At 55.0% G+C, this 27,727-nt stretch overlaps 14 protein-coding genes across 15 annotated transcripts; 9 read left to right on the top strand and 5 right to left on the bottom strand.

Moving 5' to 3' along the window:
- Positions 1–492: 492 nt before the first annotated feature.
- LMH87_005319 (uncharacterized protein) lies at positions 493–1,425 on the bottom strand (the record flags this gene model as incomplete). Its single annotated transcript, XM_056203014.1, has 3 exons — positions 493–577; positions 632–909; positions 958–1,425. The coding sequence occupies 3 exons, from the start codon at positions 1,423–1,425 to the stop codon at positions 493–495; spliced, it is 831 nt and encodes a 276-aa protein (XP_056058514.1).
- A 749-nt stretch (positions 1,426–2,174) lies between these two features.
- LMH87_005318 (uncharacterized protein) lies at positions 2,175–3,317 on the top strand (the record flags this gene model as incomplete). Its single annotated transcript, XM_056203013.1, has 5 exons — positions 2,175–2,552; positions 2,611–2,697; positions 2,781–2,822; positions 2,902–3,087; positions 3,144–3,317. The coding sequence occupies 5 exons, from the start codon at positions 2,175–2,177 to the stop codon at positions 3,315–3,317; spliced, it is 867 nt and encodes a 288-aa protein (XP_056058513.1).
- A 456-nt stretch (positions 3,318–3,773) lies between these two features.
- Positions 3,774–5,587, bottom strand: LMH87_005317 (uncharacterized protein; the record flags this gene model as incomplete). Its single annotated transcript, XM_056203012.1, has 2 exons — positions 3,774–5,094; positions 5,175–5,587. 2 exons carry the CDS (start codon positions 5,585–5,587, stop codon positions 3,774–3,776), a joined length of 1,734 nt encoding a protein of 577 aa, XP_056058512.1.
- A 1,699-nt stretch (positions 5,588–7,286) lies between these two features.
- LMH87_005316 (uncharacterized protein) lies at positions 7,287–7,991 on the top strand (the record flags this gene model as incomplete). Its single annotated transcript, XM_056203011.1, has 1 exon — positions 7,287–7,991. One exon carries the CDS (start codon positions 7,287–7,289, stop codon positions 7,989–7,991), a length of 705 nt encoding a protein of 234 aa, XP_056058511.1.
- A 104-nt stretch (positions 7,992–8,095) lies between these two features.
- Positions 8,096–8,980, bottom strand: LMH87_005315 (uncharacterized protein; the record flags this gene model as incomplete). The annotated part of the gene is made up of 1 exon (XM_056203010.1): positions 8,096–8,980. The coding sequence occupies one exon, from the start codon at positions 8,978–8,980 to the stop codon at positions 8,096–8,098; it is 885 nt and encodes a 294-aa protein (XP_056058510.1).
- Positions 8,981–9,497: 517 nt separating this feature from the next.
- Positions 9,498–11,463, bottom strand: LMH87_005314 (uncharacterized protein; the record flags this gene model as incomplete). The annotated part of the gene is made up of 5 exons (XM_056203009.1): positions 9,498–9,512; positions 9,605–10,440; positions 10,492–10,566; positions 10,627–11,247; positions 11,430–11,463. The coding sequence occupies 5 exons, from the start codon at positions 11,461–11,463 to the stop codon at positions 9,498–9,500; spliced, it is 1,581 nt and encodes a 526-aa protein (XP_056058509.1).
- A 1,135-nt stretch (positions 11,464–12,598) lies between these two features.
- LMH87_005313 (uncharacterized protein) lies at positions 12,599–14,225 on the top strand (the record flags this gene model as incomplete). Its single annotated transcript, XM_056203007.1, has 6 exons — positions 12,599–12,832; positions 12,937–13,064; positions 13,121–13,220; positions 13,282–13,423; positions 13,489–13,697; positions 13,773–14,225. 6 exons carry the CDS (start codon positions 12,599–12,601, stop codon positions 14,223–14,225), a joined length of 1,266 nt encoding a protein of 421 aa, XP_056058508.1.
- Positions 14,226–14,961: 736 nt separating this feature from the next.
- LMH87_005312 (uncharacterized protein) lies at positions 14,962–16,413 on the top strand (the record flags this gene model as incomplete). The annotated part of the gene is made up of 1 exon (XM_056203006.1): positions 14,962–16,413. The coding sequence occupies one exon, from the start codon at positions 14,962–14,964 to the stop codon at positions 16,411–16,413; it is 1,452 nt and encodes a 483-aa protein (XP_056058507.1).
- A 1,140-nt stretch (positions 16,414–17,553) lies between these two features.
- Positions 17,554–19,307, top strand: LMH87_005311 (uncharacterized protein; the record flags this gene model as incomplete). The annotated part of the gene is made up of 2 exons (XM_056203005.1): positions 17,554–17,828; positions 17,912–19,307. The coding sequence occupies 2 exons, from the start codon at positions 17,554–17,556 to the stop codon at positions 19,305–19,307; spliced, it is 1,671 nt and encodes a 556-aa protein (XP_056058506.1).
- Positions 19,308–19,582: 275 nt separating this feature from the next.
- LMH87_005310 (uncharacterized protein) lies at positions 19,583–20,241 on the top strand (the record flags this gene model as incomplete). The annotated part of the gene is made up of 4 exons (XM_056203004.1): positions 19,583–19,649; positions 19,732–19,766; positions 19,987–20,130; positions 20,209–20,241. The coding sequence occupies 4 exons, from the start codon at positions 19,583–19,585 to the stop codon at positions 20,239–20,241; spliced, it is 279 nt and encodes a 92-aa protein (XP_056058505.1).
- Positions 20,242–20,826: 585 nt separating this feature from the next.
- Positions 20,827–21,750, top strand: LMH87_005309 (uncharacterized protein; the record flags this gene model as incomplete). Of its 2 annotated transcripts, XM_056203002.1 has the most annotated exons (2): positions 20,827–21,324; positions 21,375–21,401. In XM_056203002.1, 2 exons carry the CDS (start codon positions 20,827–20,829, stop codon positions 21,399–21,401), a joined length of 525 nt encoding a protein of 174 aa, XP_056058504.1. The 2 variants fall into 2 exon arrangements, with proteins under 2 accessions (XP_056058504.1, XP_056058503.1); XM_056203003.1 differs by having other exon boundaries at positions 20,827–21,750.
- A 301-nt stretch (positions 21,751–22,051) lies between these two features.
- Positions 22,052–23,429, bottom strand: LMH87_005308 (uncharacterized protein; the record flags this gene model as incomplete). Its single annotated transcript, XM_056203001.1, has 2 exons — positions 22,052–23,112; positions 23,168–23,429. The coding sequence occupies 2 exons, from the start codon at positions 23,427–23,429 to the stop codon at positions 22,052–22,054; spliced, it is 1,323 nt and encodes a 440-aa protein (XP_056058502.1).
- A 345-nt stretch (positions 23,430–23,774) lies between these two features.
- LMH87_005307 (uncharacterized protein) lies at positions 23,775–25,060 on the top strand (the record flags this gene model as incomplete). The annotated part of the gene is made up of 4 exons (XM_056203000.1): positions 23,775–23,878; positions 23,939–24,256; positions 24,301–24,398; positions 24,462–25,060. The coding sequence occupies 4 exons, from the start codon at positions 23,775–23,777 to the stop codon at positions 25,058–25,060; spliced, it is 1,119 nt and encodes a 372-aa protein (XP_056058501.1).
- A 1,316-nt stretch (positions 25,061–26,376) lies between these two features.
- Positions 26,377–27,621, top strand: LMH87_005306 (uncharacterized protein; the record flags this gene model as incomplete). The annotated part of the gene is made up of 1 exon (XM_056202999.1): positions 26,377–27,621. The coding sequence occupies one exon, from the start codon at positions 26,377–26,379 to the stop codon at positions 27,619–27,621; it is 1,245 nt and encodes a 414-aa protein (XP_056058500.1).
- Between the last annotated feature and the right edge of the window lie 106 nt (positions 27,622–27,727).

Genomic DNA, 27,727 nt, shown 5'->3' with positions numbered 1-27,727 from the left:
CTCTTCCACCTGTATACAGCCGTCTTGGCATCCTCTCATGTCCTCTGCCGCTCGCAACGCTGAATTGCTCTGGTTGGCCCTGCCAAGTGGGCCGCTCCAAAGTAGCAACACGTCTCTAATCTGGCGCAAAGGAATCTTGAAAGCGGCCTGGGGAAAAAAGTAGTCGTCGACATTGCAGCATCAATTCAACACCCAACAGCCCGAGCCAACGCCTGATATCGTGTCGCACGCTGCCCTGGCTCAAGAGACATCGCCTTTGGTGCAGCACGAGCCCTTGCCTATCCTTTATTTCGGCCGCTGGGTCTCGGTCGCGCCCTCCTCGAGTCCTCTGCCGTCCAACAGCGCGCGTCCTCCCCCGCCGACTCATTGTCCCTCAGCGTTATAATGATGCGTTCTGCGATTCGTACATCATCATTTCGTTTGCGCATCTAAGCCTTGTCTATCCCGTCGACCGATTTAATACGCGACCATCGAGTGTGCGGCGGATGTCCGTCAAGTCCTGAGCCAGGCCGTGTCTCTATATCGCGACTCTTTGTTCTCTTTGAGCCCCCGTCGCGCAATCGCATCCGCAGAGGATCTATCGACAAAGTGTTAGCATTGCAATAATGGATCTTCGTTCGGTCCTTAATACTTCTGATAACGGGGAGCGCTCTGCCGCCAAGGCACCACCGCCAGCGCCGCAGCAGCAGCATCCCCTGCAGCATCCTCAGCAGCACCCTCAACCACCCCGTGGACCTCCGTCAGCCAATGCGCAGTACGCATATCGCGAATACCCTCATCATTCACCACCTCAGCCGTCCCCTGGGAAGCCTGGGGCGCCCGATTACCAACACCACAGCAACCAGTACCCGCCCGGCGCGTACCCTCCACAGTCTCCCTACCAGGCCCAAGCTGCGTATCCTCCTCGAGCTAGTCATCCTGGTTCGTTTGCGGACCCTCGATCTCCTGGCAACGCACCTCCAGTACAGTCGCCGTATCGTCAGTCGACGAGCTCAACACCAGGCCCAGTGCATGGTCCGTCTCCAGGCTACTTTCCGAATCAAGCTCCTCACGAGATCCGAAGCCCAAGCCAGCGACATCAATACCCCCCGGCGCAATACCAGCCTCCGCCCCATCCCGTTCACCAACAGCACCAGCGTCACGACAGCCATCCTCCTCCCCAAGTTCATCCGACGACACCGTATCTGCCACATAATCCAATTCCTCAAACACCACCGATAGGCCATCCAGGTCAACAACAGGCTCAGCGAACTCATTCCGCGCAGTCCACCCCGACGCCAACGTCTGCACATTCGCAACATCCGTACGGCCCTTCGTTTGCTCAGGGAAGCCCTGCCCCCCAACACCAGCATCCGCCGACAGAGTATCGCCGTCAACCTTCACTCCCTCCAGGTCCTTATAGTCAGCCGCAGAGTGCCAACCCATCGAGTGCAAACTCCCAGGGCCCTCCCCCTTTCAGTCAGCCTTCAAGCCCTTACCAACATAAAGTGACATCTATCGGAGGGGCTACTGTTGCACAAGCCCACTCGTCTCCCAACGGCCCGCCGCACCCGCCGCACCCACAGCAACCGCAACAGCATCGCCTTTCCCACCCACGTCCTCATTCGCAATCAGCCTACGAATCGCCGCGCCCAGGGAGCGCCAAGCGCAGATCGACTAGTGCGCGAGAGCACAGCATGTCTGTTAGTCCCAAAACACGTGTTGGCTCTCTGCCAAGCAATGCTGAACGTCGCCCATCGACCTCGGAGGGGGACTCGAAAGCGGATCCAGCCCTGCAGCCCGCGAGCGCAGTAGAAGTCAAGCAGGAACACCCTGCGCCAACGCCCGCCAAGCGGAAGTTAGATGATCGCAGTATGAGCCCTAGTGAGCTCGAGCATAGGAAATCGAGACCACCCCCCGGAGAAGTCAATGGACAGAAAGAAGAGGCATCGCAAGCGATGCTACAAGGAACGGCCAAGGAGGAAGAGGCACCGCAAGAGACAGTGAAGCAAGAAGAGGAAGAATCAACACCTGCGTCGAAAAAGCCTGCGGCACCTTTGCGACCAGAACCAGACGAGAACGTTGTGCGTGAAATCTTCACAGAGCCGCCTGTTTGGGCGCTCAGCGTCCGGACACTGGGTAAGGCCCTACCGAAGCATGCAAACTATGTTCTTCCGGCTCGCCAACATTCGCACATGAACGGAGAGAAAGAATCTCGTGGTTCTCGGTCGAATGAGACACCCGATGCCGAAAAGAACGAAGAAAGCAACCAAGTGCCGCAACCTCCGGTGCCCCCTGGGCCTCAAGAGTTTCTTGGACCCTGGGAAGCCAGCATCACTGGCGTCAAACCATACGAAGAAATGTCACGAGCTGTTGCCGATTTCCTCTTCATCCACGTTATTAACGCCCAGGATGCACAGGAAATAACCAGCCGAGGTATCGAGTTTGAGATCGAGGCAAAGCTGGGGACGCTGATTGACAAGGATACAAACCATCGCGTAGAGAAATCAATTGATTCAGAGTGTGTTTTACGTGACACCGGGCGGGTGGCATTCAAGAGCAGCATGACCGAGGTAAGTCAAGCACTTGCTATTTCTGTCGCGTGGCACGAAGCTGACCTGAGAACACAAGGCGCACCACAAATCATTCAATGATTTCCTCAACAATATCGTCATTCAAACAGACCCCCGCGCAGCACAAGGCAAAAACCGTGTGCAGGTGCACTACAAACATCGTCGTGAAATCGACAAATATTTTGAGCTCCCACTCGACATGCAGGCGCGTATACCCGGTTGCGTTAGATCCCGACTGGGTACGCGCAAAAATGTGAAAGCGAGAGTCACGTATGACGAGAAAACCGGGGAGGTCTTGAACAAGATTGTCAAGGCCAGGGTGGCTGACATTGATCTCCACATGCCCAAGTGCCCCATGGACTGCCGCATCAGCATTAATCTAGAGATGAACTGGGAAGGCCCTGTGGACGAGCTGGAACAGCACGCTGCAGCACCGGTGTACGGCATTACCGACCGCCGCAAGGACCGATTGAGCTACAAGCAAGGCAATTATCAGGTTGATCTCACCCAGGTCACCATGCCCGGTGGGCAGGGCGTAAGCAACATCCTCATTCCTCCACTGTGTACAACGTTTGCTAATATTCCATCCAGTCACAACGCGGCGACAAGGAGCACGAGCTGGAGATTGAAGTCTCTGGTACTGCCGTCATTGAGCAGGGCCGTCGGGCCATGACTGGAGAACCGCACGGCTACCAGGAGCTGGTTGAGGGCTTTTTGGACAATGTCCGCGTCCTTGCCCGCAAAGGAAGAGACTTTCAGCAATAAACGCAAACAGTGCCAACGGGATATATCTCGTGATGCTCGCAGAAATCTCTTCAATGTGATGGCTTTTCTTGTTCTTCTTTTTTTCGATCGTTTTCAAATTTCTCTACTGGTTCTTGGGTGAAGCGGATGGGAAGGCTTATGGACGTTTATCTGGCATACCTGGCGCTCTTTTCTTTGTTACTTTTCTTGTTAATGGCGCTTTTCACTTTTGTTTCTTTCTGTATTATAAAAAATAGGTTGATACGGGGAGGCGCAGTCATTATTTTGAATAATTCACTTTTTGAGCGTAACATTGCCATGAATCATATGAGCTAATAATCGCAGTTGTACTTCATCACACAAAGACGCCAGAAGTCGTTGCTTTTATGTATTCAGAACGCAAAAATAACAGCCTGTCACCCGGCACACTGAATGTGCATAAGCAGTTCAAGCAACCTAACTTGTGACTACATCATCCTAGGCAGTTGCCTTCATTTCGCGCCCGCTAGAAGTGTGCTCAAGCTCGGTCTCCTCAGCAGTGATGTCTTCTTCCAATTCCTCGGGCAGGGTAAGATTGAGGATCATACACACCGCCGCCGTGACGGCAAAACCTGTCTGCATCACGAGAACAATCGCGTCATAAAAGCCTTTGAGAGACTTGTTATCGCCGTTGTACGTGAAGATGTGAGAAAAGTATGTGGGCACGAGGGTGGCACCGTAGCCGAGCGATAGGCCAGCCGTCAGGATGAAGCGGTTGCGGCGAGTAAAGACGACGCCGCGCGCGATAATGGCAACGCCGGACACAGCGACGGCCGTGAAGAGGAACGTGGTCATGCCGCCAATGACAGAAGAGGGAATGGAGACAATGGCAGCAGCGAACTTGGCAAAGATGCCCATAACGACGAGGAAAAAGCAGCAAGCGTAGCCAGCTTTGCGATTGGCGCAGCGCGTCAGAGCAATGACGCCATTATTTTGCGCGAACGTGCTCATGGGGGTCATGGTCATGAGACATGCGAGCATGCCATTCAAGCCGTCGGCCAGGACACCGCCCTGGATGCGCGACTCGTAGATGGGGCCGTCGACCTCGAGCTTCGACACGTCACAGGTGGCGGTAATGTCGCCAATCGCCTCGCACGCGCAGATGATGTACACGGCGAGTATTGGCAGCACCATGGGCCCGTAGAGAGACAGCGGAAACGTGTGCACCCAGATGAAAGATGCCACGGGAGCCACGTCGATGCCCGATCGGTCAAAGTAGCCGCACGCCGCGGCAATGATGCAGCCCACCAGCAGACCAATGACAATGGACGTCGACTTCATAATCGGCGACCCGAAGCGCTCGCAGAGCATAATGGTGATGAAGACGGAGAAGCCAAGGCCGAAGAACTCGGCGGAGCCCCAGGGCAGCGGGTGCGGCGCGCTGGTGCTCGGGCAGAGGGCAAAGATACCCGTGGCGGTCGCTGGGTCCGAGCACGGCCCGGAGCCGCCCAGCCAGCCCTGGAAGCCGCTCTCGATGAGGTGCACGCCGATGAGCATGACGGTCGGGCCTGTGACGATGGGCGGGCACATGCGCAGGAGGACGCGCGCGGGGACAAAGGAGATGAGGATCTCGATGAGCGCGCACAGGGCCGATGTGCCGATAAGGGCGCCGTAGCCGCGCGGGCAAGGGAGCGGCTTGCCGTCGGGCGTGGACGGGCAGTAGCCGTTGGCGTACATTTGCTGGAAGCCGCCGAGGGCGACGGGGATGACGCTGAACGAGACACCGACGACGGAGATGACGCCTGTGCCAATGTAGTAGCTGTTCCAGTGCAATGTTAGCCCCAAATTACTCGTGTACTACCAGAGGGGGCCAGAGAGACAGGAAGAGAGTCAACTCACGGAGACTTGAAGATGCGGAAACGGGTGATTTGGATGGTGGATAGGATGCCCGAAATGATGAGCGCAGCAGATACGAGGTACTGCTGCTGGTCCACGTCCAAATTGGCGCCGGACGTGCCGCTGAGCAGAAGCGGCGGCGTGATGATGCCGGCGAGCATGGCCAGCGCGTGCTGGAGACCGAGGAGCAGGCTCAGCACCAAGGGCATGCGGTCGTTGAGGCCGAAAAAGGGACTGCGCGAGTTCGATCGCCGCATGAATGGCAGGTTCGGACGAAAGAGGAAGCCATAGTCGTAGTCGCCAATGAGGCCCTTTTTAGTGGTAAAGGCTCGCGTCACAGAGCGAAGCCGGGAGCCGACGGTGCGGCGCGACGAACACGTCGGGCCTATCGATTGGGGTCCGTGATCTTCGTCCATCTTGGGGGAAAGAAATTGAGGATCGTAGTAGGTATCGTGTAATTAATTATATTAAAAGGGATCTTCGGCAGCGGTTATGATCAGGCGAACCTGCTGAATCCTGGCGGTTGTTGGGGGCGAACCTGCTGAAGCCTATATGAGGGGACTCGATTCTGCGCGAGAAGTCGAGCGACACATCAGCCTCTGGGTCCATGTTGGAAGAAGGAGAAGCCACGAGCAATTCACATGAAGATCTCCTTTTCTCGGCGTGTGAGCGCAACAGGATAACGTACCGGGCCGGTGTCGCACAGGTGGGCCTCTGATAGATAACGTCGACTTGCTTGTTTCGACACAATGGCTATTTGCGATGCGCTCGTATTTCCTCTCGTCGCTTGAGGTCAGGAACACATGCGATTCAAGTAGCAAAATTTCTTATCGCATTTATCGCTGGAAGGCGGCGGATGCCGACAACAGGGAGCGCAAGATTGCTGGCGTGGCTGCGTGGCTGCTTTGTTTAACTTGTTATCGCAGGAACCGGTGGCGTCTCCGTTTCATGAGATATCAAGCACGAAAAGTAGGTCCCGGAGCGGCCATCACTGCCATCAGTAAATCCCCGCGGCGTGTGATAGGCCACTAGTAGCCTGTCCATCCTCGGCTTGTCGCCACATTTTGCGGTGTTTTGATGATTGGAATTCCTTGGAAAGACTTAATCGTACATCGCATGATCTTGAAATGGGAAAAAAGAAGATGGCGAAAGGCAGCTGAGAATCAGCATGCATATGGTTATGACCAGTCGCTCCTCTATTGTGATAATCAGGCTGGTATACTACAGGGTAGGGGTGACTAGCACAAGACCGCCAAGTACGCTATTTATTATTTGTCCTTATCGCGATGTACTGGAGAGGGAATGACTGCGCCAAAACAAACAGAAACATGAAATGATCTATCAAATAATTCCAAACCGGTTCTTGTGTTGAATATCTGCGAAGGACGGGGTGCTTCCTTATACCACGTGTGAGCGGCCAAGTCCGCCAGCCACATAGGCTTTTGAAAACGCCACTTGTAAATAATAAGGTTCATCTATCGGAGCTAACTCGTTCAGCTGAGTAGTACTCGGGAGCGAGCGCTTTCATTCTGTATGCTTGAACATTAATATGTAATGGGGTTCACGGTGCTGAAGCACATGCTGGGCAAGGAATTACAACAGGTAGCGAGTAACTATCCCACCCGGTGTACAGACAAAACTAAACTCATCTTACGCGTCTCTACTTCTACTCGGCGTCACTGTTGAACGATCCCGACACAGACATTGTGGCTAATAACGTAGCTAACGCTGCGTAGCCGATGGCTCCGGCGCAGCCACGAGAATTCCAACATGACCCTAGCCGGCTCCAGCCAGCATGTGTACTCATACACGGTGACTGGTGAACGCCAGAATCAGCAATCTACGTTTGTCATATATAGATGTCCAGTCCTATTTACTCTCATGCATAGCAGACTTAATAAAGATGATGTCTTCGTTGCAGTGCCGTATCAGCCACAAATGCAGCGTTCGTGGCTGAGCAAGGGCTCTAGTGTCCGCGTCAGACTTTAGGCTCCTTCACAGTCGAGGGCAGATTCGCGACAAAAAAGCTGAAACTTGCCAACTATCACAAGAAGACAATCATTTGAACGCGAAAGACGGAACAAAGAAAGGAACAATCTGAAGAGTAACAGAAACATGGAAGGTGTTGCCGCAAAAGCCAGCAACATCTGGAAGTCAGAGCGTCTCGTCTACAGAGCCGTCGAGCCCAGAGACACGGAAATACAGGCTTGGATTCAAGACCACATGATCAACGATCCCGCGATGCTGTGCCTATCTACCGACATTCTCCCAAGGCCCCGAAACTTGGAGCAGAGCAACAAGCTGGTTCTCGACTTATTAGCCGAGTGTCTCCTCGGCGCGCTCATTTACCTCCCTTCCGACAGCGCCAACAGCGCCACCACAGCCGTCTTTGCGGGGAAGCCAGCCACTCTTCAGAGCGAGCCGGCAAACGAGTCACCAACACCACAGAGCAAGAACAGCCCGGGCACGCTCATTGGCTTTCTCTTGCTGCGACCGCCCTCGCCGCTCTCGCCGCAGGCCCGCGCAAGCTCGGTTGGCATCACGCTCGACGGCGCGTACGTGGACAAGGGCTACGGCAGCGAGGCGCTGCAGTGGCTCGTCGACTGGGGGTTCCGGTACGCCAACCTGCACCGCATCGGGCTGTCAGTGAACTCGTTCAACGACCGCGCCGTTGCCGTCTACAAGCGACTGGGGTTCGTGGAGGAGGGGCGGGCGAGGGAGGCGGTGTATTTTGACAGACAGTGGTATGACATTGTGCACATGTCAATACTGGAGCAAGAGTGGGAGGCGCTGAGGAGCAAACAGACGTCTGGAGTATGAATATAAGAAATTTGATGCATCGCGAGTTATACTGTTTCGCATCTATTGCACGGTTTTGGATACGAGGGGCATATCGAATATGTACATGTGCCCATCCTGTGCATCTACCGAATAATAGTAGTCCAATTAGCATTCTCTGGAGAAGCTTCGCTTGGATCATTTGCTTCATATCCAATGGCACTTGATGAGTCCGACGCCTGACATATCAGCACTTCCTGCACCTGCTTTGCATCAGTGACGATGCGCTTCGCCCACTGCCATTTGCTCCGCATCGCGCCAGTGACGTCGTCCACACTCGCTGCCGAGTCGTCCTTATCTATTGCCCTGCTGCCATCTGATTCACTGCAGCGCATCGTCTTGATGAGCGTCGCATCAGGAAAGCCCTTCGGATCCTGCGTGAATATTCCCGCCACATCCGTGACAAACACGCAACGCAAAACAGCCGGCAAGCGCTCAGCAAGATGGTACATGAGTGCATCCCCGGACAGAATAGTACAGCCCAGGGTATGGTCAAATACGGCATCGCCAAACAACAGCGGCACAAAGCCTGCGTCCAGGACTTGCTGCACACGCGCCACCAGCCGAGCGCTGGACCCCGCCGTTACGGCTCCGGTGTCCGTGTCTACTGTATCGTATGTCGATACCGACAAGACGGGCATGCGGTCCCGCTCGTGCAGCCTCTGAATTACTTGGAGGTGTAGCTGCAGCACGCGCTGCCTGGTCAGCGCCATGCCAAACTTGACATCTCCGCCGCCAGCCTCATCTAGCCCTGTCGTCCACCCCGCCTTGACCTGATACTTCTTTGCGGGTGGGTGCCCGAAACTGCCTGCGCCGTGGATCAGAATGAGACGGCGACCGCTCGGGTGTAGTATCTGATGGTAGACGTGCGCGATGCTGTCTAGTAGGCTGTCGATGTTGTCTGAGAGCGTGTCCCGGACCGACTTGTCTGTGATGGCGGCGCCACCGAGCTTTACGATAACAGTTGCCATTTTTTGGCAGGTCTATACGAGGAAAGAAAAAAGGAAAAAGACCGAGAACGAATGCAATCGCTGAATATATGCTGTTTTAAAGAGAGTATGCAGAAGGAAAGAACGGCTTGAATGCGGGCACATTTCTGTCATCGTGCAGCACGTGATGGTCGTGGACCCCTTTTGGCCAGCTGGCAGCGTTCATGAGTTGATGCTGTCACGATACACGAATAAATGCAGATTATCACCCGTTTTCGAGTTTAAAGTGCTTCATACGGGCCAGCGGCATCCTTCAAATTTCGAATATATTGCGCGATAAGAAGGCGCCAACCCCTCCAGGCGCACAATGACTGGGGTATAGTTCATTATTTTTAGCACATATAAATTCGAAGCCTGATACTAACGACATCAGTCCTTCTTTGCTTTGGAGGCCTGTGCTGCTGCCCACTCTTCATTCACATTTCGGTAGTTCTCGACTCCATAGGCGCTGAAAATCTCCCGGAAGAGGCTGCTCTTCCTGTGAGTCTCCAGCCCAAGATCACGGAGCAGCATACTGATATAAGTGACGGTATCAAAAACAAAACAAGGAGACTTGTTGTTCCAGTCAATTGGGTGACGCCAGTGGCCGAAACGATTGTACAGCACATTTTGGTATTGCAGCTTGTTGTAGGCGTCCTCGTCTGCGACAATGTCGGAAGGGTTGTTGTCCAGCTTTCCGTCAAGGAAAGCGCTGATCCACAGACCACTGACATGAGCGGTAGTCAGGGTGCTCAAGTTGTACATGAGACCAGTAAAGGCAATGTCATGGTACCGCAGCAGCCTTGCTGACTGCGGAGCGAGGAAGCGGTACAGCATGTAGCCCGTTTGAGGTTTAGCATTGTTCGTCACGACGCCGCCTTGCTTTGTGATGGGAACATAGTTGGGGAATTGTGGCTGATCCTTAAGCATCGGGAGCTTGGTTAGAATCTCATCGTCGGCACGCTTGATAAGTTGTGCTTGCTTTCCGGTATCCGGATCCCATTCGCCGTCAGTTCGCGAATGAGGCAGCCCAAGCTCGGCTTCTATACCCTCGGGCAAGAACTTGACCGGAGGCGACTGCTGCCAGCCAGCGTATGCCATCATGACATCGGATTTGAATGTCGTGCCGTCGCTCAGATGTACCTCGCCCGGGCTGAGCTTCTCAATTTCACTCACGTGGACCTTAATCACACCGCTTCGAACAAGCTCAAACATGTCGGTTTCATAGTTGAGCATGCTGAGGCTGGTCGCTGTATACATGAGAGGAATCCAAGCCTTGAGTTTGGCTGTCTCAGGGTGCTTGTCAAAGCCACAAAGCTCAATAACATCGGAGCTGATAATTTTCCACACGGCAATAACAATTAGCTGGCCAAGCCAGGTGCGATGCAGGAATCGCTGGATCCAACCGAATCCATCGGATTCGGACCAGATGGATGGGCTGAACCAAGTCATGAGACGAGTGTCTATCTGCGATCAGACTGCTGCGCAGGGTTATTACGGCAATGACAACTTACGCGCAAGCTTTTCGAGCCATAATTTAAAAGGCGACACACGCGGGGTCGTAACCCAGCCTAAGCCGTGACCAGAGGCTATAACGTATCTAGTCAGCGCAAAGGAAACATCTATGGGCAAGATCAAGCTGTGCTCACCGCGGATAACCCAGTTGACTGGCACACCGGCTGCGGCATACGAATACGCCACATCCCAGGCATATTTGCCAACTCCATACACAGTTGCACTCTTTGCCGTCTTCAGAGTATCGGCATACTGAGAAAAGTCCTTGGCATGGAAGATGGGAGCACCAAAAGTGTCCTGCCCGTCAAAGGTAGGCAGAATCGGGTCGGTAGTTAGACCGGTCGCAACAACTAGGCGACGGGCGAAGACCTTGCTGGGAGTGTTTAATTCCTCCGTCTTCTCAATCGTAAGCACCCAGCCACCCTCTGCCGTGTCCTCCTGGTGTTCGGCGACGATGACCTTGGTGTTGAACTGGATAAGCCCATCAATGCCGAAGCGGCGGGCGTAGGCCTTGAAGTATGCATTGGCCGTCTCGCCTGGGATATGATCTTTGGCAGGCCGCAAATTGACAGCTGCGGGATCAAGCGGGAAGTCTGGGTACTCAAAGGTGCCTAAAAGGTTGTTCGTCTTGAGGTTCGGGTACAGCCGCTCTTCCGACCACGTCCCGCCTAGACAGGGACGCGACTCGTAAATGACCAGCTTCTCGTCGGGGTGCGTGGCCTGGTACTGCTTGGCGGCGGCTAATCCGTAAACACCTATGCATTTATGCGAGATCAGCTAATCTCTTCCGATTCTTATTGTCTCGAATTCATTACGCATTCTGCTTTGCGTGACTGTGATGACATCTGTGTGGCGCGCCCCCGTACGCTGGATCGAGGATGAGGGCGGGGGCCAAGACGTTGGGGCCAGAGTCGCAGAGGGGATAGAGGGGACTTACCGCTGCCGATCACAGCGCAATCGAGGCGTTCCATCTCGGGGTCAGCGAGATCAAAGCGCAGTGACAACGGGCTGTTTTCTTTGCTTATGTCTTGGGACGATGCAGCAGCAGCACACACACAATCGTACACGTGCCAATCAAGGTGCCGAAGAACTTTTCCGGGGGGAGACAAGAGTCGTAATAAAACGAGAGGGAAATAATGGTTGTGCGAGCTGCATGTTCTTTGTGACACCCCTACGGTCGGTCGCACATTAGCTCGGGCCCGCCAACTGGGATGTCTCTGCACAAAACGTCTTAATGGCTTTGAGTAATACTTTATCTTGCACAACGCGGTGAATCACAACGGGCTCAATAACAGAAACTCCGACAATTTTTTCATGTGATACAGAAGAAAGCATTTATAATTTTGTCATTGCTCCCAATATGCAACGGCGAGCCCTCCAGAACCTGACGCACAGAGATTCCTGCCACGCAACGCTGTGCTGGCCACCACATCCTGGCCTGCATGCGCACCAAGACATGGTAGATGGGCTCGTAATCTAATACTGAGTATGTTACTCCGTATGCAGCAGCGCACCTAATGGCGAAGAAGGACCAGTCACGGCATCGAGTCTATGCTGCAAGCCTGCAACCCTGGTACAGTGAGTGGAGTTTATTAGGCCGCTGCAGAAGAGAGACAACCTTTCTTCAAGGGGGCCAAGCTACCGGGCAAGGAAAGATCGCTGGGACTCGTGCAAAAGGCCCTTGAGATGTCGCGGTTGGCGCGGCGGACTTTACCGTGTCGAAAGGGAGACCTCAGACCACTAACTAGTCAGAGCCTGCATGCATATGGCCACAAGGGGCTGGGGGGTGATAACCCTTGTCTTCTTCTTCGTCTTGTTGGCGTATTTTGCGCTAATTATGCAGAAATTTGATTCTGCGAGCCTCGTCGCCCTTCTCCTTGCTCTTGTTTGGTGTTTTTGGGCAGCCGTATCAGAAATTGTCGAAACGTGTGCTCCTTGCCTGCCAGGCTGTTCTCCTGAACACGGCCACAAAAACGGCCCAGATCTGCAAAAGAAAAAAAAAGAGAGTAAATCCCTCCGGCTACATCCTGATTTTCAGATTATCAGCTGCGAAATGAAGTCTTGCGTCGGGCGCACCACACGCGCGCTGTTCTGGAGGTGATTACGATGCCTGCATTTCCCCGCCTCGACTCTGTAAGCGCGCAACGCCACGAAACGCAAGGGATGGCGGCGCTGCTGCCGAGAGATAGCGCGCAGGATGCATTTCAGAAAGTCGTCATCGAGGCCTGGACATTGCTGGCGACTGCGCTGGCAATTACGGCCCTGCGAATAGGCTTTCGCATATCGGCGCTTGGGATACGAAATCTGGGATGGGATGACTACCTCGTCTGCATTGGAGCGGTTCGTCGGCCCCTGATCCTACACTCGCAGAAATGCAGGATTTTTCGCCTCGAAATCCTTGGATCGCACGGACACTAGGAGACGCATTGCTGACTATGGCATAGATTTTTTACGTGGCCGAGACGACCTTGGCGTTCAGTGTCGGCCACGTCGCGCACGGTTTAGCGAACGGAGGCATGACAGACGAGGCAAGGGCAGCACTCTCGCCAAATGACCCCGAATACAAACTTCGGTAGGTGAAAGCTTCGTTCGATACTGCGGCATCTAGCTCCGGCTAATTAGCCATAGCGTGATTGGATCGCAGATACAAATAGCAGGCTGGACGACATACGGCACCATGCTTTGGCTATACAAAACGTGCATGCTAATATACTACATGCGATTGACGGCAAGTATTGAATTATCAATGAAATATACGCAGTAATGGGGACTAACAGATAGGGGGATAGTCGGGTCTGCACAAATCGTACAAGAGGCAGATTTACCTTGGGTTTGCACTGCTCGGCTCTACCTATTTGGTTCTTGGCGCGACCGTCTTCTTGTCGTGCCGCCCCTTTCATAAATACTGGCAAATTTATCCTGATCCAGGCAGTGAGTATTCCTCCGCTCCGCTGCCAAGCCTGATGCGTTCCTGGCTGACGAGGCTCCTTCCGCAGATGCCTGCCAACCCGCGCTTTCGATTCAGATAATCTGGATGAACCTAGCTCTCAACGCTTCGACCGATTTATATCTCATGTCGATTCCAGTGCCAATGCTGTGGAAATCTGGGCTGAAATTATCAAGAAAAATAGCATCCACAATTTTGTTCACTTCTGGCGCGTTCGTCGTCGTGTGCGCGCTGTTGAGAAGTATCTTGATCACCATTGTTAGTGGGACCATTTTCTTTCCAAGACTGTGGAATACTGAGCATTCTCCATTTAACACTCTTGTCACTTGGCAGGATCCAATAAACGGCCCCCAGACTGCAGGTGTCTGGGGTGTACGAGAATCGTTTGTGGCCACGGTCGTCACGAACCTGCCCATCATCTTTCCGCGGCTAAAGGTGCTTTTCAAGCGGCATCTCACTCCCATCTTGTCGCTCCGATCGTCGAGATCGGGCCATTCCGCAACAGGGTTCCGGACAATTGGAGGCGGGGATGGCAACGGCGGTGCCGGCGTGCGACATCGCCGCAATCCGCCCCAGAGCGTCTACCCGTTGCCGACAAAGCTAACGGTCACGCAGAGCGCAGAGCAGCTGGTGGACGAAGGCATCGAGCTGCAGAGTGGCAAATCCCCCGCGCCGTCGGAGAGGGCTACGGGAGAGCCGCAATCCACACGGGCAACGACAGCCAGCGCACGCGACACCGAGGCTTCTGTGTCTGGCAGTGCATGCGCTGAGCGAGGAGGGCCATAATTCATGACGGCCGACCACTAAAAAGACCACTAAAAAGACCACTGCAAGAATGGCACCCGCTATTTATTTGATAGGAGATTCTGTTTGGCGAACCGCTACCCAGCGCTGTGCACCGTGGAGGCGAACTAGTGGTGCTAGACTCTTTTAGTGTGGCGGAAACGGAGTCGGCGTGTATGGCGGTACCGGCAGGGGCCTAGTAATCTGGCCAAGGTTTACATGCTAGATGGCGAAAAGAGATGGCCAATCGGCCGAATAAATGTCACGGCGGCGCAGGACGGGCTGCAAGACGGACCGGAGTTCTGAGCAAAATCGCGCGATAATCACGCGCGCCTTGACGTTGGGGTGGTGAAATGGCGCTGTGATGGCATTTCAATGACAGCAAAACTGCAGACAGCAAAAAAGGAACAGCCCATTCTGCTCGGTTAGTCGTATTTCCCCTTGTTGCCTTGTCCCGATCTGGGGACTGGCGGCTTGGTGCCTCGGCTGAAAAGTTGGCTGGCTCCCCGCCACGGTTTCTACCCTCGGGCGGGGCTTCGGTAATGTTAATGTTAGTCGCAGGACAAAGGTGGCGCCGAGACCGCCACTATATATGTTCTTGTAAGTAAAGTTTGGATCCCCGAAAGTTATCGCTGTGTTGCCGTCATCTCCTTCCTCCCTTGTCCAATTGGCCTCTCTTCTTTCCCTCACCCTGGTTTCTCGACTTCAAGACACACCAAGAAAAGAATAAAAAACAACCATGGCGTCTACCGAACTGGACCTCGATGTCCTCATCGTTGGTGCTGGCATCTCCGGCATCAACGCCGCCTACCGCCTCCAGACCGAGGGCCCCAAGGGCAGCCGTTATGCCATTTTCGAGGCGCGCCACAGCCTGGGCGGCACCTGGGACTTTTTCCGCTACCCCGGCATCCGCTCCGACTCGGACATTTACACGTTTGGCTTCTCGTGGAAGCCATGGCACAAGCCCGAGACGGTGGCGCAGGGCGCCGACATCAAAAAGTACATGACGGAGGCCGTGCAGGAGACGGGCATCGACAAGCACATGCGCTACCACCACCGCGTCGTGTCGGCCGACTGGTCGTCGCAAGACCAGTGCTGGGATGTCAGCTACGAGGCCGACGGCGAGGCCAAGACGCTACGCACGCGCTTCATCCTCCTCGGCACCGGCTACTACGACTACGACACGCCCATGAAGGCGCTCATCCCCGGCATCGACAACTTTGCCGGCAAGGTCATCCACCCGCAGTTCTGGCCTGAGGACTACGACTACAGCGACAAGCACATGGTGGTCATTGGCAGCGGCGCGACCGCCGTCACCGTCGTGCCCGCCGTCTCGGAAAAGGTGCAGCACGTCACCATGCTGCAGCGCAGCCCGACCTACATCATGCCCATCCCCAAGCAGTCCCCGGCTGCCAAGTGGCTCTTCCGCCTGCTGCCGCGCTTCATCGCCCACCGCCTCAACCGTACCCTGTGGATCGTCCAGAGCTACATCATGATCTTCTTCTGCCGCCTGTTCCCCAACGTCGCCCGCGCGCTCATCCGTGCCGTCAACCGCCGCCTCCTGCCCAAGTCCATCTCCATCGACCCGCACTTCTCGCCCGCGTACAAGCCCTGGCAGCAGCGGTTGTGCGCGTCCATGGACGGCGACATCTTTGCCGCCCTGCGCAGCGGCAAGGCCAGCATCGTCACCGACCACATCGAGACCGTCACCAAGGACACCATCAAGCTCAAGTCGGGCGCCGAGCTGCACCCCGACGTCATCGTCACCGCCACCGGCCTCGGCCTGCGCTTCGCCGGCGGTATGAAGATCAGCCTCGACGGCAAGCCCTTTGACATTACGCAAAAGTTCATCTACCGCGCCGCCATGCTGCAGGACCTGCCCAACCTCGTCTACGTCGTCGGCTACGAGAACGCCTCGTGGACGCTGGGCGCCGACTGCGCCGCCAAGGTGCTCGTCCGTCTCGTCAGCGAGCTCAAGGCCGCCGGCAAGACGTCGGGCACGCCGCGTCTCGAGAACCCGGAGAAGATGGAGGTCAGGCCTCTTCTGAACCTGGGCTCCACGTACCTCAAGAACGCCAACTCGGTCTTTCCCAAGGGTGGCACGGGTGCCTGGGCGCCGCGCACGACGTACCTGCAGGATCTCTACAAGGCTACCTACGGTAACCTCGCTTCGGAAATGGAAATTGTATAAACTAGACTGTACTATTTTCTTTTTCTTTTTTTTATTGCTACTATTTCTTTTGTCCCTTTTTTTTATTAGAAACATCATCACCATTTATTTAGACGACGTTGATATACCAGGTTTATACTTTTTCTTCCTAGAATCATTTCAAGATAGCATGAACGAAACAGTTGTGAGGAAATATTTTCTTGTTCGCGTAACAGTCCGAGCCAACTCAACAAAAGTCATACTGAGTGAGAACCACCCCAGACTTTGACATGTGAAAACTATATTTTGGGGATACTTCTGGGGCTAATTGGTAGACTAAGCGGTTGAGTGCCAGCCTTCGGCTACTACTAATGTGTTATTCCTTATTGGCTGGCCGCGTGTTCCTCGATCCCTCGAGGGGCAACACACGACGATTTCCCATACAACTACCAGGGGGAGCTTGTGAATCTGTATCGTCGTTATCTCCCGTCTTTGCAGCACACGTTTTGAGCGTGAGGCCGAGGTTTGGCATCGGCCGAAACGCCACGCATGTACTCGATCTACCCTTTTTCAGCGGTCGGCCCTGTTGCGCCGGCTCCGCACTAGCGGGCAGCGTCATGGGCTGCTTTCAGCGCATGCCATGCTCCTATTGGTAGCCTCTTCTTAACCTCAAGGTGGTCGCAAGCGCTTTCGTCAGCCCAGCAGGGTTGGGGTTCTTTCTGTTTCAGCGGGGGTGACACAACCAACCAGCACGATTCAGAGCAATGTGGCCCGGCAGGGTTAGCGCACTTGCAACGCGCCAGGGCTGCGTGTCTTTTGGCTTTCTCCTTTCTAGCTAGGGCGCGGGGAGACACTTCACATGTCAGTGCAAGTGAGGGGAACCATGAGGAGATCCAGTAATCAGCTGCGAAATTACTCGAGTCCTCGTAATATGAATGGAATGCATCGCAGGAGGAGAACGGGCACGGAGTGCTGAAAATATCGTGACTTTCCTGGCATCCCAACAAAAAACCAATGTCTTGGTATGAAGCTGCATGGGTGGCCAGGCTCTAGTTCCAGCTGTATAAGACGCTGGGAAACGTCGCGCTTGGGACGATCAGTTAGGAAACCATTCTCGCTGCAAACGCAATTTGCAGACAAAAAGACCATTTGTTCTGGAATTTTCACCTCACTTTGATCATCATGCCGCCTGCCATTCCAACAATTACCATTGGTTCCGGTCTAGGCGCCGCCGCCATCCTGTACACTGCTGAACAACCCAGCAGGTTACTCGGCATAGTGGCCTTTGCAGTACTTTGGGCTGTGCAGTTTTTTACATGGGGTTTCTGGTACACGTTCATATATCCCTTCTTTATATCGCCTCTGCGCAAGCTGCCAACTCCCACAGGCTGGCGTCCGATCACTGGACACACTGTCGAAGTTATTGGCAAAGGCGTCGGTGTCACTGCCCGAGAATGGTGAGACAAACCCCTATCTGCAGAAATTTTTGCAAGAAAACTCGAATGAGCCCCGACCGTGCCATACTGACGCTGTCAGACAGGATTGACAACACCGCAAACGATGGGTTCATTCGCATGCTTGGCCCATTCCATCGCGAGTACCTCATCGTGACATCGGCGCAGGCGCTTGGCGAAATCCTCGTCTCCAAAGCGTATGACTTTCAGAAACCGCAATTCATCCGCGACTTTTTTGGCCCCTTTCTGGGCCATGGTCTTGTGCTCGCCGAGGGCCACGAGCACAAGGTCCAGCGTCGAAACCTCATGCCGGCCTTTGCCTTTCGGCACATCAAAGATCTGTACCCGCTGTTTTGGCGCAAGGCCTGCGATGTCGTGCAGGTCATGACCGAGGAGTGCAACTCGGACGGCTACGCGGACTTTGAAGTCGATCACTGGGCCGGCCGTGTCTCGCTGGATATCATCGGTGCCGCGGGCATGGGTCGCGACTTTGACGCCACGCACAACGAAAACGACGAGATTGTCAAGACGTACATGGTCATCGCCACGCCAACCATGCAGGACCGCATCCTGTTGACGTTGACTGAATACTTTACTGCTTTTGTCCCCATGTGGATCCTTCTTCATTCTCCGATGCCTCGCATCGTCGAAGCGAAACGAGCGGCCACAAAGATTCGCAACGTCTGCAAGGACCTCATCCGGGCCAAGCAGAAGAAGCTCGCCGACAACAAGCTGGAGGATGTCGACATCCTATCCATTGCGCTCCGCTCCGGCATCTTTGGCGAGGAGGAGCTCATCAACCACCTCATGACGTTTCTGGGTGCCGGCCACGAGACCACGGCCTCGGCGCTGAGCTTTGCCATCTACGCCATGTGCCGGCACCCGGACGTGCAGACGCGGCTGCGCCAGGAGATTCGCGCCAACCTCCCTCCCCTGGGCGACGGGCGCGAAATCACCAGCAGCGAGATTGACCGTCTGCCGTACCTGGGCGCCGTGTGCAACGAGGTGCTGCGCGTGTACAGCCCCGTGCCGCAGACGATCCGCGAGGCGGTGCGCGACACGTCGATCCAGGGCCAGGCGCTGCCCAAGGGCACGCGGCTGTTCCTCGCGGCCTGGGGCACCAACCTGGACACGAGCCTCTGGGGCCCCGACGGCGGGCTGTTCAAGCCGGAGCGGTGGCTGGTGTCGTGCGCGGCGGACGGGCTCGGGGGCACGGCGGCAAGCGCCAAGGAGGCGGCGGTCGGCGGCGCGTCGAGCAACTATGCGTTCCTGTCGTTCCTGCACGGCCCGCGCAGCTGCATCGGGCAGAGCTTCGCCAAGGCCGAGTTTGCGTGCCTGCTGGCGGCGTGGGTCGGCCGGTTCGAGTTTGCGCTCCGCGACGAGGCCATGATGGACGAGGCCAACGTGACGTTTGAGCAGATGATCACGGTCAAGGCGGCAGGCGGGATGCACGTCCGCGCGAGGGTCGTTCCCGGGTACTAAAAGGCGGTGTCGAAAGGACGAGCGAATCTTGTTTGATGGATATAGCATGTAGTTGCTTGAAAAACTGTGGTGGGGTTTGATTTGCGTGTCGACGGCATGTCAGTAGGACGGTGGCCACGCAGGCAGTGATATATACTACACTGGCGGCACACCACAACTACACGAGCTGCCTGAGAAAATAAAACTTTCGTTATGCGATCAAACAAGTCTACTGATTTGATTACTATGCTTCATTCGGAGCCGACTTTTATGGGCTACGTCTAGCGCTGGGGGCCATGGCATCAATAGTGTCACGGCCTAGGCCCAGCGCGCCAGCACATTATGTCCCTTTAGTAAATCTGGGTTAGTTTTCAAAATTCTGGCAGTCATTTCAAATTGCAGAGCATTTAAATAAACGGCTGCATGCCGAGCTGACGAATGCAAGACTCCTTCTCGCAGATTACTCCAGGACAGCCACGGGTAGGGTGGTGTCGGACCCGGGTCGACGCTAGACAGATAGCGCCGCCATATTACCACATACTGGTCAAGCCGTATTTATTCCATCTACAACAAAAGACGGAGAAATGCAACTTGTTCGTCCTGAGAGGGCACCGTACACATTTCGGCGAACCTAGTCGGCTCCGACAGGGGAGAGGGGGGGCAAGGGCTGCTGGCTGTCTTACAACGCCTCTTTTTGCAGCTTTATTTCCCGCACGGCTGCAAGGTTCAGCGATTTATCCGCTTTCGGACGGCATGGAAATCCAGGGCACAATCCCAGGAAGGAAATAATCATCCAGGGTCTTGGTCAATTTTTTTCTCTTTCTTCTTTTCCTTGTATCATCAGGTGAAACTCCCTTTTCTCCAGCTTTTTTGCTCCGGCGACCCGGAGCTTACTGCCCGGACGCAACTGACAGTGTGACAGTACCCTGCAGCGACCCCTCGACCGAACTTTTAGTGCAGCGTTAGTGCTGGGCGACCCCGCTGTTAGTGTGCGGCTCGTCCACCGAAAAAACCGCCCCATGCAATGCAGAAATGCCCATCTGACTTTTTGCCGTGGGCAGAAACATGGACTTTTGGGGCTTTAGGCCGCCTTTTCAACCCTTTTCGCCACTTCTCCATGCCAGCGCTCTTTGAGGGACCATTTCCTCCTTTGGCCACCACCACCACCAACCATCCGGAAACTGGATGGCTGCTGCATGCTTGATTTCTTGCATCTACACCCCAGGTTTTTAATCTTTCATCTAGCGTCGCTTGTTCATCTAGTCGATAAAAAAAAACCGTCATTTTGGACGTGTAAACCAGTGTTCCTTTGATTCAAGCAAAACGACAAACGGCTCTTGCAACCTTTTCATCCAACAATCCACCAAAACCCTACACACACCACACATAAGCCCGGTTTCATCCGCCATATAATCGCCATCGCCATCTCGCCTAATCGTTTATCTTCGCCGGGCTTTCATCGTCATCATTCCCGCCATCCTTTCATCCACATCTTCCGTCCCAGCCCAAGACCCGATGGAGTGGTGCTGCTGGCTGATCTATGAATACCATGTCACAAAGGGTGGCGGCGACGGCGACCAGCCCTACTGCCGCCAGCCATCGCACGGCCACGAGCAGCAGCGCCCCATCCCCCATCTCGTCGAGAAAGTCTTCCTCTTCCAGCCAGCGGGCGGCTAGGGACGATCGCCATGACCCCAGACGGACGCACGGCAAGCAGCCCTCCTTTTCCAAGCCGCCGCCATCGCCCTCGTCCGCCGCACCATCCTCCCGCGTCGTCTACGGCCCCGGCACCATTGTCCGTCTGCCAACCGAACTGGGCCGCCTGGGCCTGTCGTCGCCCTTGATTGTCGTCAGCCCCTCGCGCATGGCCACGGCCCGCCACATCCAGAACCTCATCCCCAACTTCGACTCGCAAATTCTCGACTCGGCCGTCGTCAACGTCAAGGCCCAGATCGTCGACGACGCCGTCGAGAGGGTCACGGAGCGAGACTGCGTCATCAGCGTTGGTGGTGCCTCGGCTGTTGGCCTCGCCCGCGCCGTCAGCATCCGCAAATCCATCCCGCACATCTGCATCCCCACCACGTACAGCGGCTCCGAAGTCCTCCATCTCTTTGACTGCGACGTTCCCATCCCGACCGGCCAGCCCGACGGCGGTGCGGCGAGCGCGGCCGCTTCTAGACGCCCAAGTAGCAGCAGGCACAGCATCGGCAGCCCGCAGAGCGATAACAGGAGCCGCACGAGCGGCAGCAAGAACAGCTCGAGACAAAGCGTTGTGAGCGTCGCTAGTCGTGACGCCAGACAACGAGTCAAGCCGACTGTCATCATATACGATGAAGAACTGACGGCTGCTGTCCCCAAACGCGTCTTCATCCCTGCCAACAATTCAGGTCGGCAACCACGGCCGGACGATGATGCTCAAAGCCCTTCATCCAAATGGAGCTTCATGCAGCTGCCAGGCATATAATGTTTCTACCTCCCGTTTCCTATCTTGCATGCTTTCTTTTTGTTTCACTTTCCCTTTTGCGAGCGACTGAGTTTCAGGGGAAAAATATACCAGTTTCCTTTTCTTTTCTTTTCTTTTCTTTTCTTTTCATGACCATTACCTAGTTCTAGTTTTTATATCCTATGTACACAAAACAACCTCAGCATATGCAAAGAACCCGAAACATCTGAATTTTGCAAAACTAGTCCGTCGTCCATATAGTGTCATGGTATCGTCTCTATTGTGAAAACATGTAAAATTAACAAGAGGTCACCGCCGTGTTTTAGTCCAGTCCGCTGAAGCCCATAATACCATGCGCGCCCATGGGTCCCAGCTTCTTGTTCTTCGCCTCCTTGCGTCGTTTCGCACGTTGTTTCATCTCCTCAACGCCGTCGTCATCGTCGCTATCGTCGTCATCATCATCAGCCTCGTCGTCATCGCTGTCGCTTTCGGCTGCCCGCTTCAAATTCGGGGTCTTTTCCTCAACCTCATCCTCTTCGTCCTCGTCGTCCTCATCCTCCTCACCTTCCTCGGCGTTCTCGTTCTTGCTTGCCTGAAGTTCCGACAGCTCTTCCCACACCTTGACGGTGCGGCCTCCGGCACTGATGAGGCGGTTCTCGCAATCAAACGACAGCGAGACCACTGCGTCGAAATCGTCGTGCCTCAGGTTTATGGAACGGTCAACCTCGCGGCTTACCAGATTCACCACTCGTAAGCTACCGTCGCCGACACCGCAAACAACCTTTTGTCCTAGGCCGAGGTCCTTGGGCACACTGACGACGCAGTCGATGCTGTCGCCTCCACCCTTGCCTCCATCGACGATGATGCGTTCCTGTTGGTCGTCCCAGGCACCCTTGTCCCACAGCGTCAGGATGCCCGAGCCAGAGCCAATCGCCACCATTCCATTGCCCCGCATCTTCTTGGGTCCCAGGCCGTGGACGAAGCAGGCGCCCAAAAGCTCGTCCTCCTGATCCTCACTGCGGACCAGCACGCCGCGACGGACATCCGTGACGGCCAGCGTGGTGCCTCCGGTGCTGACCCATTGTTTGGAGAAGCCACTGGTGCTCTCCTCGCTCGGCGGCAGCGGTGTGATGGACGATACATAGTCGGCGTGGGGGTAGTGGGTTTGCGCCGGCTTCTTGCCAGGGCGACCGTCCCGAAGATCGACAATATGTAGCGCGCCAGAGTCGGTGCCCAGCAGCAAGCTCTGAGGGTTTAAAACGTGTAGCAATGTCGGCGCGTCGGGCTGTGTTGTGGTGGTCGGGATGGCCATTTTGGAAATGACTTTGCCGTTTTCAGGGTCAAAGTACTTGACAACTGCGTCCGTACCGGCCGAATACATTGCTATACCCATCCGTCAGTCATGTATGATTTTATTGCCAGCGATTGGGGGTCATACCGCTACCATCGTGGGAGTAGGCCAGAGCGCGGCAGCTTCCTTTGTGCCGCCTAGTTTCCCACGTTGTTTCCAAGTATCCTTTACCATCGCTTAGCACGCTGGTGTCTTCATCGACGTTCTCATCAGCCGAAGAGCTGGGCGGTAAGCGAAATGTCTGCACATGACCATTGGAGAGGCCGACGGTAAGAAGTGGCTCGGAGGGATGGAGAGCTGTCGCAAACACGTCCGCATGAAGCGGCAGCGTGCACAAATTCTCGAACATGGCGTAGTGGGGGGCGGAAGAAGCTCCTCAAGGCAAGATGCCTTGTTTAGATTTCAAGGAGCAACGTTATTATTTGAAAGGCAATTGGGAAATTCGTTGTTTGTCGCAAGGCTGTAGCCGCTACCGTTTGCCTCGAGCTCGGCAACTTTTTTTTCTCGCGGCCAAGCTCCGTTGCGGGCCGCCGTACTGTGCGAGGACAGAGTCGACTCCAAAAGCACTGTGGTTGCACTTGCCAGCAAACGAGCTGCATCGGCCGGAACCCTTCTGTCACTATAGAAGCACAAAAGTCGAAAATAGCAGTTTGAATCACTTTTTGAAGAAAGGAATACAGCAAGACAATTCGAAATGTTCTGGAAATCGGCTATACAGTTGTGGCTCATGTGCTTCCGAGTATCGGTCATGGCAGCTGCGACACCAGACTCGCTACGGTGCATTATGTATCTAACAGGGTAAGCTTAATATTGATATTTACACTTGGATAGAACATTCAAGGCTAAGGGGGAGAAAAGGCAGCATAATGTTCTACCCGAAAGCCTAGAGCTGAGGGATGGCATAACGCATGTTATTCTCGCGTTCATGCGCTCCGAAACGTTCAACCTTGACCCACCCCCAGCCGATTATCCGCTCTTCACCTCTGTCGAGGAAGTGCGACAATACTTCCAGTCTACCACAAAAATATTGGTTGCGATCGGAGGATGGGGTAACTCGGTTGGCTTCGAAGAAGCTGCGCAAGATGCTCCAAGCCGAAGACGTTGGGCAAGAAATGTGAAGCGAATGGTGGAGACGACACGGGCAGATGGTATCGACATAGACTGGGAATATCCCGGGTAAGGCCCTTGATCATACTGCGGACTCAAACTAACAATAAAAGGGGTAATCGCGACGACTATAGGATCATTCCCAACGATCAACGCGAGTGGGAGATTGACGCCTATCATCTGCTTTTGAAGGAACTTCGAGAGACCCTAGGTAGTGACAAGATCCTCTCAATCGCTGTGCCTGGATTAGAGCGGGATTTGATCGCATTTACAGCCGATACGGTGCCAAAAATCGTGGACCAAGTCGATTTCATCAACATCATGACCTACGATCTTATCAATCGCCGAGATAAGGTAGTAAAGCATCACAGCGGCATAGCCGACACAAAGGCAGCCGTGCAGCGGTATCTCGACCGGGGGCTTCCTAGGAGCATGGCAAATCTTGGGCTGGGGTACTATGTGAAATGGGTTATGACGGAAAAGTGCAGCAAAGAGAACGTCCTGGGGTGTCCAACGCAGCTACTCGAGGACCCAGAGACAGGAGGTGACCTTGGTAGGACAGCCGCCTTCAGTTGGCATGACACGGTGCCCGACGAGCTAGGCGAATCATTTTCAAGGGCTCTGAGCGACGGTCAGTACTTTGATGACGGTAGCTACGGATACTGGGACGAGCATGAGCATCGCTGGTGGACATTCGACACGGTAGAGGCCATTGAGGAGAAAATGACGGAGCTGGTAGGATCAATGGGGCTTGGTGGAGTTTTCGCCTGGGGCCTCGGCGAGGATGCGCCCGCTTTTACTCGACTCGCCGCCACGATTCAAGGCCTGCATGCCTTGCATAACTCTGAGAACGCGGGTAAAGATGAACTGTGATGTGAAGAGGGGCTGGTGTTGATTAGTTGACTCGTCGGTAACACGTTGTTTATTGACAGGGCCGGATTGCCAGCCATGATCATGCGACAGCAACTGGGATGCGGTCTGTTTATTGGTACTTTTGCAGGCATATTAGTGGCGCACCACGTGGAACGCAATTGAGATTGTCAAGGAAAAAGTTCGGTCGAATTGAACCTGGCTGTTTCATCTACTTTATTGACAGGGCCAGATGCTGAGGGAATTAAACGTGTTCTGCCACCAAATCTAACCGTATCTGATGGTCGACAAATCATGGACGGCAGTTGAGGCACGCCGCCCCCGACCTCCCGCTTCTCCACGCACATGGTCGATAAGGCTCAAGCCACGAGCGGGCCACACCTTGTAATAAGGCGGGCGTGTTGATATGCCCGTGTAACTATGCCAAGAGAAGCGTGCGTCACATCATTTGCGTATCTGCTAACAGTAGCTGAATCGTTGCATCCAAAATATGGCGAGGTTGGCTTCTCAGCTCAATTGCAAGTCTGGCCGAACCAAATCAACAAAGGTAGTGAGAACCAATTCGCGGGGAGCGCTAATTAGTCAAAGGCCCGGAGTTCCGGGGCCCCGTGTACTGATAGGTCGGGCTTTGCCTACCGAAACTAGGCCTGGCATAGCAACGATACAGCGGTTGGACAAAGCGAGGAAACTCGGTAGCGCCGCAATTCCCACCATGATGGCTATTTGCAAATCCACTCGAATTATTTTCTAGAATGTTTTTCTCCACAGAATCGGTTTGCACTGCCCGAGTGTAACCCGACATTGTAGCCGCGCTTGTGATGAGCAGGCGGATGACCAAAAAGAGTCAGGTGGCTAACAGTCACGGCGCGGGTAAAGGAAAGACATGAGAAATGGAAAAAGTAGAAGGAAATAGGAGTACTGGCAAAGGGAGCAGAGGAAACTGGGCCTGAGAAGAACTTTCCAAAAATCACTTTATTGATGCGGCTGATAAGTCTCGTGGAGGCGGCGTTTTTCTTGTCGCGCACATGGACGGGTTGGCTTAAACTACAAACTTTAACAACCCCGGCCTGCCAAGGCGCCTCGCTGGACTGGTTCTGTTTGCATCCTTGTCTGCGGCCCACCAGTTTGCATCCTTGCTTGCGTCCCACCAGATAGACAACGTGCATGCGCTAGTCATTGAGCTTCGCCGGGTCCGGGAGGCAGATTATAAGTAGCTGGCGGAGGGCAGCTCTCCGAACCGCGGGAGGTTTCGAACAGCTCGAAGCCAGCCTGCCCATTGTCGTCGATTCAACTTTGGCGAGACAGTTGCCCAACTCACAATGCACGTCACCAACTCCATCCTCGCCGGCCTCGTCGCCATTGGCCAGGTCTCGGCCTCGCCCTGCTCGCCGTGGGTTGTCAAGCCCATCAAGAAGATTGAGCTCGGCCCGCGTCCGTACTACCTCGTCGAGAGCCTCGCGCCGGGCCCGCTCAAGGCCAAGCTCAGCTCCTGCACCGAGCGGGAGATGAAGCCGAGCACGTGGTCCATCGGCCACCGCGGCGGCGGCACGCTCCTGATCCCCGAGGAGTCGCGCGAGTCCATCCTGGCCGGCGCGCGCATGGGCGCCGGCATCCAGGAGTGCGACGTGAGCTTCACGAAAGACCGCGAGCTGGTGTGCCGCCACAGCCAGTGCGACCTGCACACGACGACCAACATTGTCACCATACCGGAGCTCAACGCCAAGTGCAAGACGCCCTTCCAGCCGGCGGCCGGCGGCAAGCCCGCCAAGGTCGAGTGCTGCACCAGCGACCTGACCGTCGACGAGTACCGCTCGCTGTGCGCCAAGATGGACGGCTTCAACGCCACGGCCACGACGCCCGAGGACTACCTGCACGGCACGCCCGCGTGGCGCTCCGACCTGTACGCAACGTGCGCCAAGGTCATGACGCTCGAGGAGCACATCACCCTCGTGCAGTCGCTCGGCCTCAAGTTCACGCCTGAGATCAAGACGCCCATGGTGCCGATGCCGTTTGAGGGCGACTACACGCAGGAGGTCTTTGTGCAGCAAATCATCGACACTTTCAAGAAGAACGGTGTCGCGCCCGAGGACGTCTGGGTGCAGAGCTTCCTCTACTCGGACATTCTGTGGCTGCTCAAGAACGAGCCCGACTTTGGCAAGCAGGCCGTCCTGCTGGACCAGAGCGGCGACAAGCCCGCCACCGTCGAGATTGCCACGGCCAACCTCACCACCTACGCCGCCGACGGCGTCAAGATTGTCGCGCCGCCCATTGCGTACCTCGTCACGGCCGAGGGCGGCAAGATTGTCGCGAGCGAGTATGCCAAAAAGGCCAAGGAGCTCGGCCTCAAGATCATCACCTGGTCGCTGGACCGCTCCCCGCCCGTGGCCCAAATCAAGGCCAGCGGCGACTACTACTACGACAGCGTCAGGGATCTGCTCAAGACGGACGGCGACATTTACACGGTTCTTGATGTTCTCTGGCAGCAGGTTGGCGTTTTCGCCGTCTTTTCGGACTGGAGTGCCACTGCCACTTTCTACGCCAACTGCTTCGGCATCGACGTCTAGACCGGTGAAAATGACGGGAGTGACCTTTCTTTGTACATATACATGAGCTCTGTGTCTATTTTACGATTGAGATTTGATGAGGCTGGCGACAGGTTTACAAAGCAAT

Source organism: Akanthomyces muscarius, chromosome 1 (assembly GCF_028009165.1).
Source record: "Akanthomyces muscarius strain Ve6 chromosome 1, whole genome shotgun sequence".
NCBI classification, from domain to species: Eukaryota; Fungi; Ascomycota; class Sordariomycetes; order Hypocreales; family Cordycipitaceae; genus Akanthomyces; species Akanthomyces muscarius.
Note: the sequence above shows the minus strand (reverse complement) of the source record. Positions and strands in the feature narration are given on the sequence as shown.